This window comes from Sorghum bicolor, chromosome 2 (assembly GCF_000003195.3).
Source record: "Sorghum bicolor cultivar BTx623 chromosome 2, Sorghum_bicolor_NCBIv3, whole genome shotgun sequence".
Lineage (NCBI taxonomy): Eukaryota > Viridiplantae > Streptophyta > Magnoliopsida > Poales > Poaceae > Sorghum > Sorghum bicolor.
This window is the reverse complement of record NC_012871.2, coordinates 19,750,844-19,765,744: the sequence shown is the minus strand read 5'-3', so window position 1 is coordinate 19,765,744 and position 14,901 is coordinate 19,750,844. Positions and strand designations below refer to the sequence as shown.

Sequence of the window (14,901 nt, the reverse complement as noted above, 5' to 3'; positions counted from 1 at the left end):
CAAAATGATTCTACACATCACTACGATCTCACAGACGTAAAGATCACGAAAATCGGAGTTAAAACGAAAAAGCTATGAATTTTCCAAGATTTTGTATAGAAAAGAAATTAATTAATTAAAGTCACAAAAATAAAAAGTTTCAAACTGAGTGAACAATATTACTAACATGTAGTGCTCATGATTACGAACCTAACGGAATTTGAATGGACGGAAACGGAGTTAAAATGAGCATTTTATGAGTAAAACAGTTTCAGTGGCAAACTTGTAAATTCAGAAAACGTATTTCGTATTAAACCGAGGTGCTTTACGTTTTCAAAACAGCAAGGCGTACTTCCTGAAAGGCGTTATGGATCGCCGGTTAAGCATAAAATCTTCCAGGGACTCTTTAGAAAAAAAATGACCCCGAAGGGGTAAGTTCTAATCGGGCGCGTTGGTTTCAGATCGGATGGCATAGAGGGGGTTGGGGGCGCTCGGCCGGCCGTCGGCAACTCAGGTGCGGCGGCGCCATTGTCGGAAGCAAGCAAACCTCGCCAGAGTTCACCACTTGAGCGATTTCGGCCACCGAAAAATGAAAGAAAGGCACCGGGGAGTCGAGGGGGAGAGAGCGAACTCACCTCACGTTTTGGGGTCGGAAATCAATCGGATACGCCGTGCAGCGTGCAGCGGCGGACGAGAGCTCCCCTGTGAGTTTTCGGCGACAATTAGAGCAATGTAGAGAGGGAGAAAAAGAGAGGTGGAGTCTCGGGGAGCCTCACAACCATGACGAGAAGCTCGGCAGGGTCTTGATTTCGCGAAAACCGCAGAGAACAAGGCCCTCCACTGCAGCGGCGAATTCTGACTCGGGAAGATCCAATCCACGGCGTTTTATGGCGGCTAGAGCGTCTCCGTGCTTTGTAGATGGAAAAGCGAGATGCGGAGGAGGTATCAGGCCTTATAAGGGTGTCGGTTCCATCCAAAATCTCGAAAATCCCGAAGATTCGATACATGTTTCTGTGTCCCGGTCGGATACGGTGCAGGGAAGGAAGAAAGATAGGAGAGGGAGGCGGACGCTGACCAGTGGACCCCAGTTGTCGGCGAGAGAAAGAGAACGGGCCCGGATGGCAGTGAAACGGGAAGGGGAAAGGAGCAGGGCGCGGGCAGGCACCTACTGGGCCGGCCTTCCTTGGGCAAGGGGGATGGCGCGGGGTTTGGGCCGCGGGGAAAAGAAATCCAGGCCGGGGGAAGGAAGCAGGCCGCGCGGGCGTTGGACTGGGCCGAGCGCAGGTAAGTTTTCTTCCTTTTTCTTTTTTTTCTTTTTTTTTTACTTTTCCAAAATCTTTTTCTAAATAGAATTTTGAAATCAAATTGAGTTCCAAACAAAATGTCAGCAGCATAAAACACTATGCTCGAGCATGAATGCATAATCAAGTTCCTAAACTTATGATAAATTTTATTTTTCACAAAAAATTATTCATTTTCTAGATTAAATGCTCACAAAAAATACTTAAATAAATCAAATAAAGTCCAATTAATTGAAATCAAATTTTTGGGTGTTACACTATGAGGCCCTCAAACAAACGCCATGACAGATCTAGCAAAATAATAAAATATTGCGGCAGGATTAACCTAATTACAAGACCTAATCAAGAGGCAAGGTAGAGGACAAAAACAAAATTAATATTTACATTACCTAAACCAAATGTCGATCTTGATTGCCCAACCTCCTGCTACTGTCTTCTACAGACCTGGCTACGATCTGCCATATGGTTGTTTGCCTCACGATCAGAAAAATACTTCGAAGAAAGTAGCGATGGAAAGCAAAGCGATAACATGCGTGAGATTAGATGCTTTTACACGGATCGGCAAGGAGATTCCAGGGGTATAGGATGACCAGCTGAAGGATTTGTGCAGCAGTCCTAGGTGCTGTATGCAGCTTGTTGATATCGGCGACACTTGACTTCGTGACGATGGTGATGGTGATTGCTAGGGCAATGCATCAAAAAACCCAAAACTTTACAAGATTTCCCATCACATCAAATTTTGCGGCACGTGCATGGAACATTAAATATAGATAAAAAAATATAACTAACTGCACAGTTTACTGTAAATCACAAGACAAATATTTTAAGCCTAGTTACTCTATCATTAGACAATGTTTGTCAAATAAAAACGAAAGTGATACAGTATTAAAATCCAAAAAGTTTTTGATCTGAACAAGGCCTAAATGATGCAAAACCATTGTCGATGTTGGGCAAGGACTAGGCTTTTATTATAGGCTGATGAAGGGCCTCGACATGCCAACTCGGGCCGAATTTGATTTGGGCTGCGATGCTGGTGCAACAAAGAGGAGTTGCTGCAACTAGGCAAAAGATCTTGCTGTGATAACTAAAAATAATAATAATTTTTGTTGGACCATCTAAAAAAATTAGATTTTTTTCTTTGAGGTAAAAGAGAGAAATCTTTAGAAAATTCAGAAAATATCCGGAGAAGACTGTGGATACATATTCATAGATAATATACTCAAATGAGTGATTTGTAGAAAGAAAAGATTTTCATAAGCTCCTAGTGAAAACTTGAGTGGAGAAACAAAGAATTTGATTATAAAAAAAAAGATAAAGACGTGCCAGATAAGGAAGATTGACCTATCACAACAACCAAAATTTCATCAAATTAATTTAGAAAAGTTTGAAGATTCATATTCTTATATAACTAGTTGACACTATATAAAATTAAACTTTGGAATTTTATCAAATATCAAATTATTTATTTCCATTAGTGTTTTCTATGCTCAACCCAAAATCAAAAATTTTTGGGTGTGACATCTAGCTTGTGGGAGAGCATTCCCTAGCTATCAGCATGGTTAGAAGCGTGAGAGAAAGAGAATAAAGTTGAAGAGCTGGAGCCAGAAAAGAAAGAAGCAAAAGAGACAAATGAGATGGAAGAAGGCACGTGCGGCATCACCACGGAACAGGGAGTTGACTGAGGTTACCTCAGACGATGAACCCACTGAGTAAGTGTTCCCTTCTATCTAAGTTATGTTGGTAGACTTTAAATTCCGTACCCTAGTCATAAGGTCAGAATGGTAGTTATCTAGTTAAGTTAGCATGCATTAGTAATTTTGCTTTAATACACCTAGTAGCATATTTATTTCTCTTAGCATACTAATATAAAATACAAACAAATATTTACTGCTTTAATTACTACATCATAAATACCAAGCCCCATGTGAATAAACTTATGGTAGCCCCTTAGGAATATTTACTGTGGTGGCATAAAAAATATAGCATTCATATTTAAATTCCTGCATCATAAATAGAAAATTCAAAAATAAGAGAAAATTAAAATCCTGTTTAAATTAGACAATAATAAAGCTAGCTCATAAAGGTGATCAATTACTCTTTGGCTGACCGCTAACCCATTAACAAATTCGCGCCTCGAGTTTTGGTTTCTCTCTGTGGAGAGTATTTATGCAGAAATAACATTATAGCATAGAGAGAGTCTTTCAGTGGCACCCACCAGGTCCGCTACTGGTTAGCTCACTCTAAAAGATATCTACACCAAGTATTGCAACCATCTAGCTCGGGGGAGGAGTATCCCCTAGTTATCAGGTAATTATACCTAAATGATTTTGAGTCTATATAGTCATAAAAATACCAAAAATATGTGGGCACATGAAGGTCCACAAGTCATAGAGTCTTTTTGTGAGTTTATAATAAGTTAAGTGTCAGAGTTTGTTTAGAGTCAGTCTAAACTAGAGCCAAACAAAAATTGATGAACATTAAAATTTTATCTTGGATATGATGAATAGTTGCTCTGTTATAATTCTTTACAAGTACCTAGATTCCAACGGTAGATTCTCTTGAGTTTTGGACATGACTGTTTTAATTTGAAGGTTTACTCTGAACCTGCAACCTGTGGAGGCATAAATTTCAGCTAAGTCTAGGTAGTTGGTGTTGACGGTCCTTAAGTACCAAATATAAACATCAAATAAATAAAGAAAAGGATCCAAATGCAACCAACACCCAGACTTAGGGTTTTATCTGACAGAATTCCACGAGTTTTGGTGTTTGTCTATTTCTGCAGGGGGTTATTAGGAAATATGGAGGAAAGGCCCACACGTCGGGTTTACATAGAGATATTAACGTGCCGCGCAATTTTCTATCATCTAGAAGACTCTAGAAGCCACGGGAACGAACGGGAGGCCGAACGGGCCCGGGGGCAGGGCGCCCGCCCACCCCCCTTGGGCGTCCGCCCTGACCTGGATTCGATTCAGAACTCTCTTCGCGGACTAAGCTCCACCGACCTAAAGGATCAAGGATAACCGTCCAATCAATGTCGGTTTGATCCAATGGCTCACGTTCACTTGAGGGGACTATAAAACCAGACCCCCTGGCCCCTGGAGGAGACAAGTTCATCATAGAGTTGAGAGGTGCCCTCGAAGGAATACCTCTCCTCTAAATAAAATTTCTTTTAGGCTTAGCATCCAATGTGAGTAGAATTAGATCTTCTAGTTTCTACTAGATTGAGAGAGATAGAGTGGAGGTGTAGATCGGAGGAAGCCCGGCCTGTCGGTGTCTACTCCGAGGTTGTACCTGCGGGATCAAGTCTCCTAACCCGAGGCTTGCTCCTAGGATTCTTTAGTAATTTGACTTCTAATTCTAGTAAGTTCTTGTTTTATTGTTCTTTGGTTTATGATTTTACTTTAATCTCTTTTGGTTGAGTATTAGAGTAATCATTGCTAGCGTAAACATGGCGTTTAGGCTAGGGTACTCATAGATATCCCCTGACTAGCTAGACCGTGGTAGTAGCGAGGAACGTGACATTTCCGTGTTACCTTTGCAGCCCACATCTCGTTAGTAGGACGGGTAGGTTTATAGGTGCGGGTCGAACATCCTTTGTGGTGTCTAGATTCTGTAAGCTTCCCCAATAGAACAGTAGATCATCCTTACCAAGGTTAGAACGAGACTACGGTTGCAGTCTTCTCTATACATCACTCACATCGAGAAATATTCTTTGTAGCCTAAAGGGATAGTAGCAATAGATTTGGTTAGTCAGATGCACCCTTTCTCCCAGTGGTAAAAATATAAATACGATACTCTGGAAAACCTCCCGGGTGAAATACTCACCGATATCTGTGCGCTTGCGGATCATTTCCTTATTGCGTTACCAAATATCAACCAGCATTTCTGGTGCCGTTGCCGGGGAGAAAGATGGTTTGCTGAGATAACTTTAAGTCTTGCTATTATCTTGTATTATACTTTTATACTTTTATTCTTTTATCTTTTTATTTTTTTTCATCTTTATGGATAACTAAAATTCCATACCTATTATTGTATTCTTTGCACCTTTGGAGACTAGCCATAGACCATGGGAGTCAACAAGTCCTGCCCCTAATTATGATCTGTGTCCGGAGTTGATTGCAATAGGTCAAAACCAACCCTTTTCTATAGCCGAGGTCCTATCTTTTAATCAAGAAGATAATGAACTTTTAGCTACACCTAGGGAATCTTTTAATCTTTCTATAAATTCTGGTTTAGACCTAGCCCTACAATACCATGTTTTTTCTCGATATTTTCTCATTGGTCTTAATCATATAATCTTTGGTAGAGTCTTTCTTTCTTTATCTATTAGTAAATGAAGGTATGTCTTCATTTGTGGACATCCTTTTTGCACTAGTCTTCATAAAAAATTCCTAGAGATAGAGAAGGAATCATCTCCCAGACAAGGAAAGGAAGTTTCAATAGCCAATTTCCAAACATTTCAATCCCATGATTCGGCTATCCAACCCATCCTTGAGCCTAATAATTTCTCCTATGCTCTTTCTCTTGAACCTCCCGATGATCCTATGAATCTCTCTAGACATCCCATTCATAAGAGTCACCAAGACCACAAGGAGGATCGAGAAGAGCAATATCAATGGCTAGAGGGCATTAAAAATCCATGTGCTATCACCATTGAATGGATGGATAAAGCAAACTTGAGAGACAATCCTAGAGGAATTTTAAGCATTCATGAAGAATCATCCTTGGAGTTTGAGAATGAGAGAAACAACAGTGAGCATGGAAGTTATTTTATAAATACCTTACCAAGTCCTTGCTCATATAAAAATCTCCCCAATCAATTTGTCTCTCCATCCTTACCACACTTGAGATCTCCAACCCCCTCTTCTTTTCTATTTATAAAAACTTTAAAAGGGCGGTTGTCGATGCGTACGTCTATAATAAATATTGCAGATCTCGTTGAGTTGATCTTGATATAGGTCAGTGTTGGAAGGGAAATCACTTCGCCGACATAAATTGATGGTTTCCCAAGGACAAGCTTAGTGTCCTAAAACAAGCACTTATCAGATCATAGCATGAACTTTTAATTATATGCAACATTGCCTTGTGTATTGAGCATATAAAGATAATTGTAAAAATATTCCTTCGGGTATTCTTGTCACTAACCTTTCTAGGATTGGAGCAAGAAGATCTGAGGAATGACAAGCACAAGGTATGCCCAACCAATCATCATGCAACATTGAATTAAATTCATCCAAACTTGAATTTTGCAAAATTCAAGCTTGGGGGAGTAATTTACATAAAAACATCATTTGCCATGTTGCTATGTTGGTTGTCCTTACCTTTGAGACATGCTCAATTTGTTAAATACTAATTATACTACTTCACCTCCACTTGAGTAGATATCTATAAATGCTCTCATGCTACCTTTATTTGCTTTAGTATATGTCTAGGTTTGGAGTAGTTTCATTTATCTCTTAATTAAGCATGGTGCTTAGTTTAGGAATGATGATCTTACTTCCAAAGGTTTTTTAAATTAAGCATGGTGCTTAGGTTAAAATGCACTCCTAAATCAAATTAGACATGGTGTCTAGGTTGATTTTTGAGCCGATAGTATGCTATAGTAGATATGAGATATTTTGTTGGACTAACCCCTGCAGGAAAACTTTCAATATCAACCTGGGAAGTCCTGAGATACAAGAGATGATCCATGAAGGGTGCTACAAACACGATGCACAACCGCTAAGGAAGGAAAGCTTCCACAAGGTGATACTGTACCATCACTCTTCAAGTAAGGTAACATCTTAAGGTACTTGACTATTGCTTTTATAAGCTTCTCCTTGGTTCTGGCATACACATGAATAAAATAGACAAACATGTATGATTTGTAGCTCCAAATTAACCAACCCAATTAATTCAACATGTTTAGTCCTTTAATCTTTGTTCTTAGTACTACCTTCGTGATCCCACGCTCCTAATCATATAAGTTAATATGTTGCACATTCAATCTTTGGAAGATATAAACAAAACATAAATATAGATAGATTATCTTTCCATTAGGTTAAGCCATCTGATCTGACAAATGCTACACTCATGATCCATCAACTTTGTCTTGCTCACTATGCTTAAGGTTAGAGAAGAACAAATACACTTTTGGTTTTGTTGGTGTTTTCCACCAACAGGGCCCATGCACTTGATCTCTGCCTTGTCTCTATGAACAGGTACACTTCAAGCAAAACATGGAGGAGTTTTACAACTCCCAGACTCCACCAAGTGAAGGACCTGGATCTACGAGCACAAACACACTAAGTAGGATATTGCCAACACTGCACTTCGAACTGCTAGGCAAACGAAGAACATGGGTGACACTGTATCAAGAGGTGCAGGTGTCAAGATCCACACCTAATCAAATGATGCACCTAAAGGATGAAGACGGTCAGAAGTCTTGACCAGAAGACTTAAAACATTGGATCCTTGTCGGAGGAGGTCAAGATCGTCGACTTAAGTCACCATTCCTGATCAAGAAGGACGACCCTAGTGTTCCAAGCATCGAGTGCACAATCAATGGATACTCTTTTCAGAAGACACTCTACGACACCGGATCTGACGACAACATAATGGCCGCAGTCACTTATCAGCTCCTGCATGGAACCATGCTCCTACAACCAAGATACATTCAGCTCCAGACGATTTTCAGGTCATTGACATGGGAGAAGACGAGTACGATCCACCCATCATCCTTGGAAGACCGTTCCTCAACACTATCAAAGTTATCATCTATATTGGAACCGGAGAAGTCTACATGCACTTCCCCTCTAAGAAGGTACGCCGCTATTTTACTGACCCTAACTATATAGTTGAAGATTCTAAGCATATCAGGATGAGAAGAAGGCGACGCAACCGAAACAAGAGGAGGCAAATCATCAAGGACGGATGGGCAGACTACGAAGGAGAAGTGATAAGGTCTGAAGACATACATCTTGAACAGAACTGTCCTGAGGAGACCGTAGCACCGAGTCAGGTGTGGAGAAAGAAGATAGTTATACACGAAGAGGAGGCGCCGCCGGAACCACCGACTACGCCATCCAGCGAATCCCAGGACGACTGAGAAAACGGAGAGTCCCGTTCGGAGGACTTAAAAACACCGAACGCCTTGCCAAGAGGTAAACTTGGTAGTTATATGTTTCCCTTCAATTATTTTGCCCAGTTAATCAGGTTCATATCATCTCAAAAAGCAAATAAAAATGTTAAAAATCCCCATGTGAGTATGCTCATGGCATAAAACCCATAGGTACATTCACTGTGGTGGCATAAAATAAATATGTTTTCATCTTACAATAATAATATAAAAATAATAAGAGCATGATCCTGCTAAATAAATAACATTTATTGAGGAGGCTCAACATGATAAAGGCTAGATATTTATGCTAACACTTAACCAGTTCCACAAAGCTTTGTTGTCTATTTGAGCTCCACAGAATTCAAGGATCAAAGAAGACTAGCAGACGGAGGACATTCTAATCACTGTCAGGGTGCTGCTGACATTCAAATACACCTCCACCACCTGCTAGCTACATCAGAAGAAATTACGTCAAAATCCAGCTTGGGGGAGAGCACCCCCATTTATCCAGCTAAGTGTTTCTACTCGCGTTTAGACTTTACTCAAATAATAAAAAGATGCATAATCATGAAAACCCAAATAGAAATTTTGTGTTTATATATATCTTTGCTTAGTTTGCTAAATAAATAAAGTTTGCTATGAACCCTTATGATAAGCTCTTACATGGAAATGATGAATAGTTGCTCTCCCATGACTCGTTCTTAAAATTGAAATCTCTCTCAAGTTTAGGCATAACTGTTATAATTTAAACCTGCTCTAAACCTGAACTTGTGGGAAGAGTACTTGATCTGAAGTCTAAGTCGTTAACGGATATGATATGGGAAGGTTGAGCTGCTGTTTATCTGTTCCTAAAGATGCTAGAATTCTGGAGAATTTTATCTTTGAAAAATCTTTAAAATAACACATGATGAGTTCTGTATGATGAGAGTTTAAATTCCTACCACAGCCATATATACATGCTTGCTAGACTTTGAGCCACACATTTACTTTTTACTGCTTATGAGCATTGAGTGTGGTCAAGCTGTGTAGACCCTTAGGAGCTTGTCGTGCGGTTAAAATCAAGATTCACTTGCACGTTCACTCATACATGCTACTTCTACTTCGGAAGTATGCATCCACATACATCCACTCATTTCCATCTCTAGATTCACCCAAAATTATTCTACTCCTATCCAGGAGAGAATAGCCAAAAACATTATTCTATCCCTGTTATTCCTCGTGAAATAAATGCTCGAGCTATCTTGGTTACTACCACTTGCTATATTATTTCAGGAAATGAGTGCTCTAAAAAAAAGAAGAAAAAGAGGAAAAATACGAGGAAATAAAAAGGGGCAAGTGCCCGGAACCTCGAAGAAAAGAAAAAGTGAGACGAGAGGTAAAAATGGACAAGTGTCCGACAGTAGAATTAGGGGTACAAGATACCCACCTGAGAGGAAAGAAAAAGAAAATATAGAGCATCTCATTCTCCTCAAAAAGCTTCAAAGTGCAAGAAAGGTACCCTCAAAAGAGCAAAAGTAGAATTAGACTTTCACCATTGTTATCACCACCATCACCATACACCATTCACTCGCCACACATGCACACTTGATTTGACTTTTTGACTTGTTTCTCTTGATCCATGGTTTGACTATGCAATAAATGTCTTGTAAGTATGTATTAGTTGTCTCCCACCTATGAGCTCCAAATATCAAAACCTTATTAGAGTATGGAGAGAGAGAAGGCAATATCACTATGCCTCATACCAAAAATACCACATACTTTGAGAGAAGGCATATACCATTACTGCCTTGGTAAGGATCCAGAAATACCACAAAAGAGAGACTAGAGAGAGTCATACAAGGAATCTCTGAGTTTTACTTGAAAATCTGCAAAAACTCCAGAGCTATAGCTGATCAAGAATAAGAGACATAGCACTTGACTTGACTGTTCTATCTTTTAACTGCTCAAGACACAAGTGACGGTTGCAAGCCCCATGGTGAAAGGTAAAATGAGTAAGTTTTAAGTCTTAACAGTTCACTCTAACTCAGAGATGAGATCTTACTTTTAAGGCATGAAACCACTATAAAAACTCTTGAGTTCATCCTTGCTCAGGGACGAGCAAGAGGTAAGCTTGGGGGAGTTGTTGACGGTCCTTAAGTACCAAATATAAACATCAAATAAATAAAGAAAAGGATCCAAATGCAACCAACACCCAGACTTAGGGTTTTATCTGACAGAATTCCACGAGTTTTGGTGTTTGTCTATTTCTGCAGGGGGTTATCAGGAAATATGGAGGAAAGGCCCACACGTCAGGTTTACATAGAGATATTAACGTGCCGCACAATTTTCTATCATCTAGAAGACTCCAGAAGCCACGGGAACGAACGGGAGGCTGAACGGGCCCGGGGGCAGGGCGCCCGCCCACCCCCCTTGGGCGCCCGCCCTGACCTGGATTCGATTCAGAACTCTCTTCGCGGACTAAGCTCCACCGACCTAAAGGATCAAGGATAACCGTCCAATCAATGTCGGTTTGATCCAATGGCTCACATTCACTTGAGGGGACTATAAAACCAGACCCCATGGCCCCTGGAGGAGACAAGTTCATCATAGAGTTGAGAGGTGCCCTCGAAGGAATACCTCTCCTCTAAATAAAATTTCTTTTAGGCTTAGCATCCAATGTGAGTAGAATTAGATCTTCTAGTTTCTACTAGATTGAGAGAGATAGAGTGGAGGTGTAGATCGGAGGAAGCCCGGCCTGTCGGTGTCTACTCCGAGGTTGTACCTGCGGGATCAAGTCTCCTAACCCGAGGCTTGCTCCTAGGATTCTTCAGTAATTCGACTTCTAATTCTAGTAAGTTCTTGTTTTATTGTTCTTTGGTTTATGAGTTTACTTTAATCTCTTCCGGTTGAGTATTAGAGTAATCATTGCTAGCGTAAACATGGTGTTTAGGCTAGGGTACTCATAGATATCCCCTGACTAGCTGGACCGTGGTAGTAGCGAGGAACGTGGCATTTCCGAGTTACCTTTGCCGCCCACATCTCGTTAGTAGGACGAGTAGGTTTATAGGTGCGGGTCGAACATCCTTTGTGGTGTCTAGATTCTGTAAGCTTCCCCAATAGAACAGTAGATCATCCTTACCAAGGTTAGAACGAGACTACGGTTGCAGTCTTCTCTATACATCACTCACATCGAGAAACATTCTTTGTAGCCTAAAGGGATAGTAGCAATAGATTTGGTTAGTCAGATGCACCCTTTCTCCCAGTGATACTCTAGAAAACCTCTCGGGTGAAATGCTCACCGATATCCGTGCGCTTGCGGATTATTTACTTATTGCGTTACCAAATATCAACAGTTGGTTGATATGATCATTGAAAGTTTGAGCTGCTATTTATCTTATTCCTAGCATTATTAAGTTCTGGAGATTTATTTCGAAAATTTAAAATTTACATGATTAGCTCTTGTGTGACAAGTTAGGAAAACTTTTGCACATTTATGCTGCTTGCTTTGCATTAAGTTCAGTCATCCTTTGTAGTATACCTTATGAGAGTCTTGTCATGCTTTTAAAACCAAGATCACGTACACACTCCGGTCCACATATGCATTATTCCCACACTACGAGCAATTGCAATTATCTCCATTCCATATCCATCAATCATGTTCTCCTCCTACACTCGCAGAGGACACAAAAATATACAATCACCCTATAGGATAACCCCTGTCTCAAATGCCCTAAGTTTTTATTATTACATCTCTGATTATTTATTGTATTCAAAGGATACATGTGGCTATGCAAAAATATATAAAAAAAGAGGAGTAAAAGATGGACAAGTGTTCCAGTAATTAAAACAATGGGTACTAGATGCCCGCCTCCCTGTATAAAAATAAATAAATAAATAAATAAATAAAATAAAGATAGCCCATGTTTTCCCCCGAAAAGTTCCAAGATCAAAAGAGATATTTATCATCAAGGAGCAAAAGTAGAAATATAAATTAGCCACAAATACACCCATCCACCATATTCCATACACATGCACACCTCGGTTTGATTGTATGCCTCGATTCTCTATGGATCCATTAGTTGACTTTACAACACATGCATTGCAAGTATGCATATCCTTGTTATTGGCACTCCTATAAGCTCTACCATATATATACCTTTAGCTATAGGAGGCATAACATCATTAATGCCTCAAGAGAGAACCATAAATACCACATACATTGAGAGACTTGAGGGTGTCATACAATTAAGCTCTGAGTTTTATTCTTAAAACTTATAAAAACTCTAGAATAATGGTTCTGCAAAGAATTTTAGACATAGTGCTTGACCTGATTGTTCTGTCTTCTGATTGCTCAAGACTCATGCAAGAGTTGTAAAGCCCCATGGTTAAAGGTAAAACAGGTAAGTTTGAAGATTAGAGCAGTTATTGACTAATCCGGAGGAGAATCTTTGTTTGGGAGCATGTGTACTTGGAAAGAATAAAAAAATTGTAGAAACTCTTGATCCAAATACATATACTGCTTAGGCTTGGTTTGCCAAGGGACTGGCAAAAGGTAAGCTTGGAGGAATTGTTGACGGTCGATAACGTCAACTTTTATTAGAACTTTAAACCCAAAGGAGAACATGAAAACACACTAGTCTAGGGTTTAAACTGACAATTTCCACGAGTTTTGCATATTCTGTATTTTCTAGGGTCTATTACCAGAAAAGCTGAAAAGAGGGATTCAAGTGCAAAATAAACACAAAACTTATCCGCCAAGAAAAAGATCACGAACGGAACGTGGGAAGACTCTGGAAGACACCAAAAGAAACCGAGGGCCAAAGGCTGCCAGGTGGGGCCGGCCGGCCTCACCATGGCGCAGGCCGATGCCCCCCTGTTAGGGTTTTGGCCCCCCTTCTGAAAGCTTCCTGCACCGCCTCTGAGGATTCATCTTGGCCCTTAGTTAAGTCGTTTGATCCTGCGGCGCACGTCAATCCCACCGGGCTATAAATAAAGGGGCAGACCCCCTCCCTAAAGGCATCAAGTCATTTGGAGATCCATTCATCAAGAGTCTTCTCTAGTTCATCAGAGCCTTCTCTAGTTCATAGTTTTAGCTTAGTTAGATTAGAAGTAGAAGAGTTCTAGTTCTTCAGCGGGATCTAGAGCCCTTGGCGTCTGTCTGGAGCACGGAGTTTGGTATAGCTCTAGTACCTTTCTCTTATTGTATTTAATATTATGATTCAGGCAACATTGTTCTTAATCTCTTATATATTCTTAATTGCAATAGTCATTGTCTACTTTGATTATATGTCTAGGATAGTTGGTTTGATCTTATTGAATTCATGTAATCACTCGTATAGCGTTTACCCAATCAATTGGTGGGTAGATAGTAGACAATATGTAGACGTGGTGTCTAGATATCTTTTTTATCTACGAGGGTACCCTGATCTGCCAGGTCATGTGGTAGTCCACGCAGGTGGCAGCTATGTTGGTTCCTCTGTAGTCCACCCCCGTACGTAGGACAACTTTGGCGCGGTCGTGAAGGAGATGATGGTTGCGTCTTAAAATCCTCATTAGTTGATGCCTCTTTACATGTGATTATGATATAAGGTTGACTTAACAATGATTTCTAGATGTAATTGCACTAATTAGAGTTATTCATTGACGTAGTTATAGAATTATCTTAGTATTTATTCCTGAGTTTATCCATTGGCTAGCTATTACTATGACTAGAAAAGCTCTGATATTTATGTAGTTATGATGACTGATCATTATTTATCTTATATTTTTATCAAGTGACTTATCCCTGTTATGAGTAGGATTCTCGTTATGGTTTATCGTTCACACCAATAGTATAAGTTATAGTTATAAGTCCTATATATATACCTTCTCTGTGGATACGATATTTAAAACCCTCGGGTAAAATGTGGCATTGGTACGATATCTGTGCGCTTGCGGATAATCTTACTTAAATCTTATTTAAAGGAGTGCAGTTAATTTATACCAACAAACATTTTTTGCACCGTTGCTGGAGATAGAGTTTATCTCTATTTTTGGTAATGACGTTAGAAGTGTCAACAATGGTTGTGTCTTAAGATCCTCATTAGTTGATGCCTCTTTACATGTGATTATGATATAGGGTTGACTTAACAATGATTTCTAGATGTAATTGCACTAATTAGAGTTATTCGTTGACGTAGTTATAGAATTACCTTAGTATTTCTTCCTGAATTTATCCAATGGCTAGCTATTACTATGACTAGAAGAGCTCTAATATTTATCTATTTATGATGACTGATCATTATTTATCTTATATCTTTTATCAAGTGACTTATCCCTGTTATGAGTAGGATTCTAGTTATGGTTTATCGTTCACACCAATAGTATAAGTTATAGTTATAAGTCCTACATATAGACTTTCCCTATGGATACGATATTTTAAATCCCTCGGGTAAAATATGACATTGGTACGACATCTGTGCGCTTGCAGATAATCTTACTTAAATCTTATTTAAAGGAGTGCAGTTAATTTATACCAACAAATATCAAGAGGAGAAATCACGG

The 14,901-nt window shown here is 39.6% G+C and overlaps 1 protein-coding gene across 1 annotated transcript in view; it reads right to left on the bottom strand.

The window, feature by feature from the left end:
* The window catches only part of LOC110432642, a 29,110-nt gene continuing 15,711 nt past the window's right edge, over positions 1,503 to 14,901 (bottom strand). Inside the window, exons 8-9 of the mRNA XM_021453418.1 lie at positions 1,834 to 1,962; positions 1,503 to 1,735 (exon numbers count right to left, since the gene is read on the bottom strand). Of these exons, the coding sequence (XP_021309093.1) occupies positions 1,896 to 1,962 (67 nt within the window). The 3' untranslated portion in view covers positions 1,503 to 1,735; positions 1,834 to 1,895. The remainder of the gene's footprint in view (positions 1,736 to 1,833; positions 1,963 to 14,901) is intronic.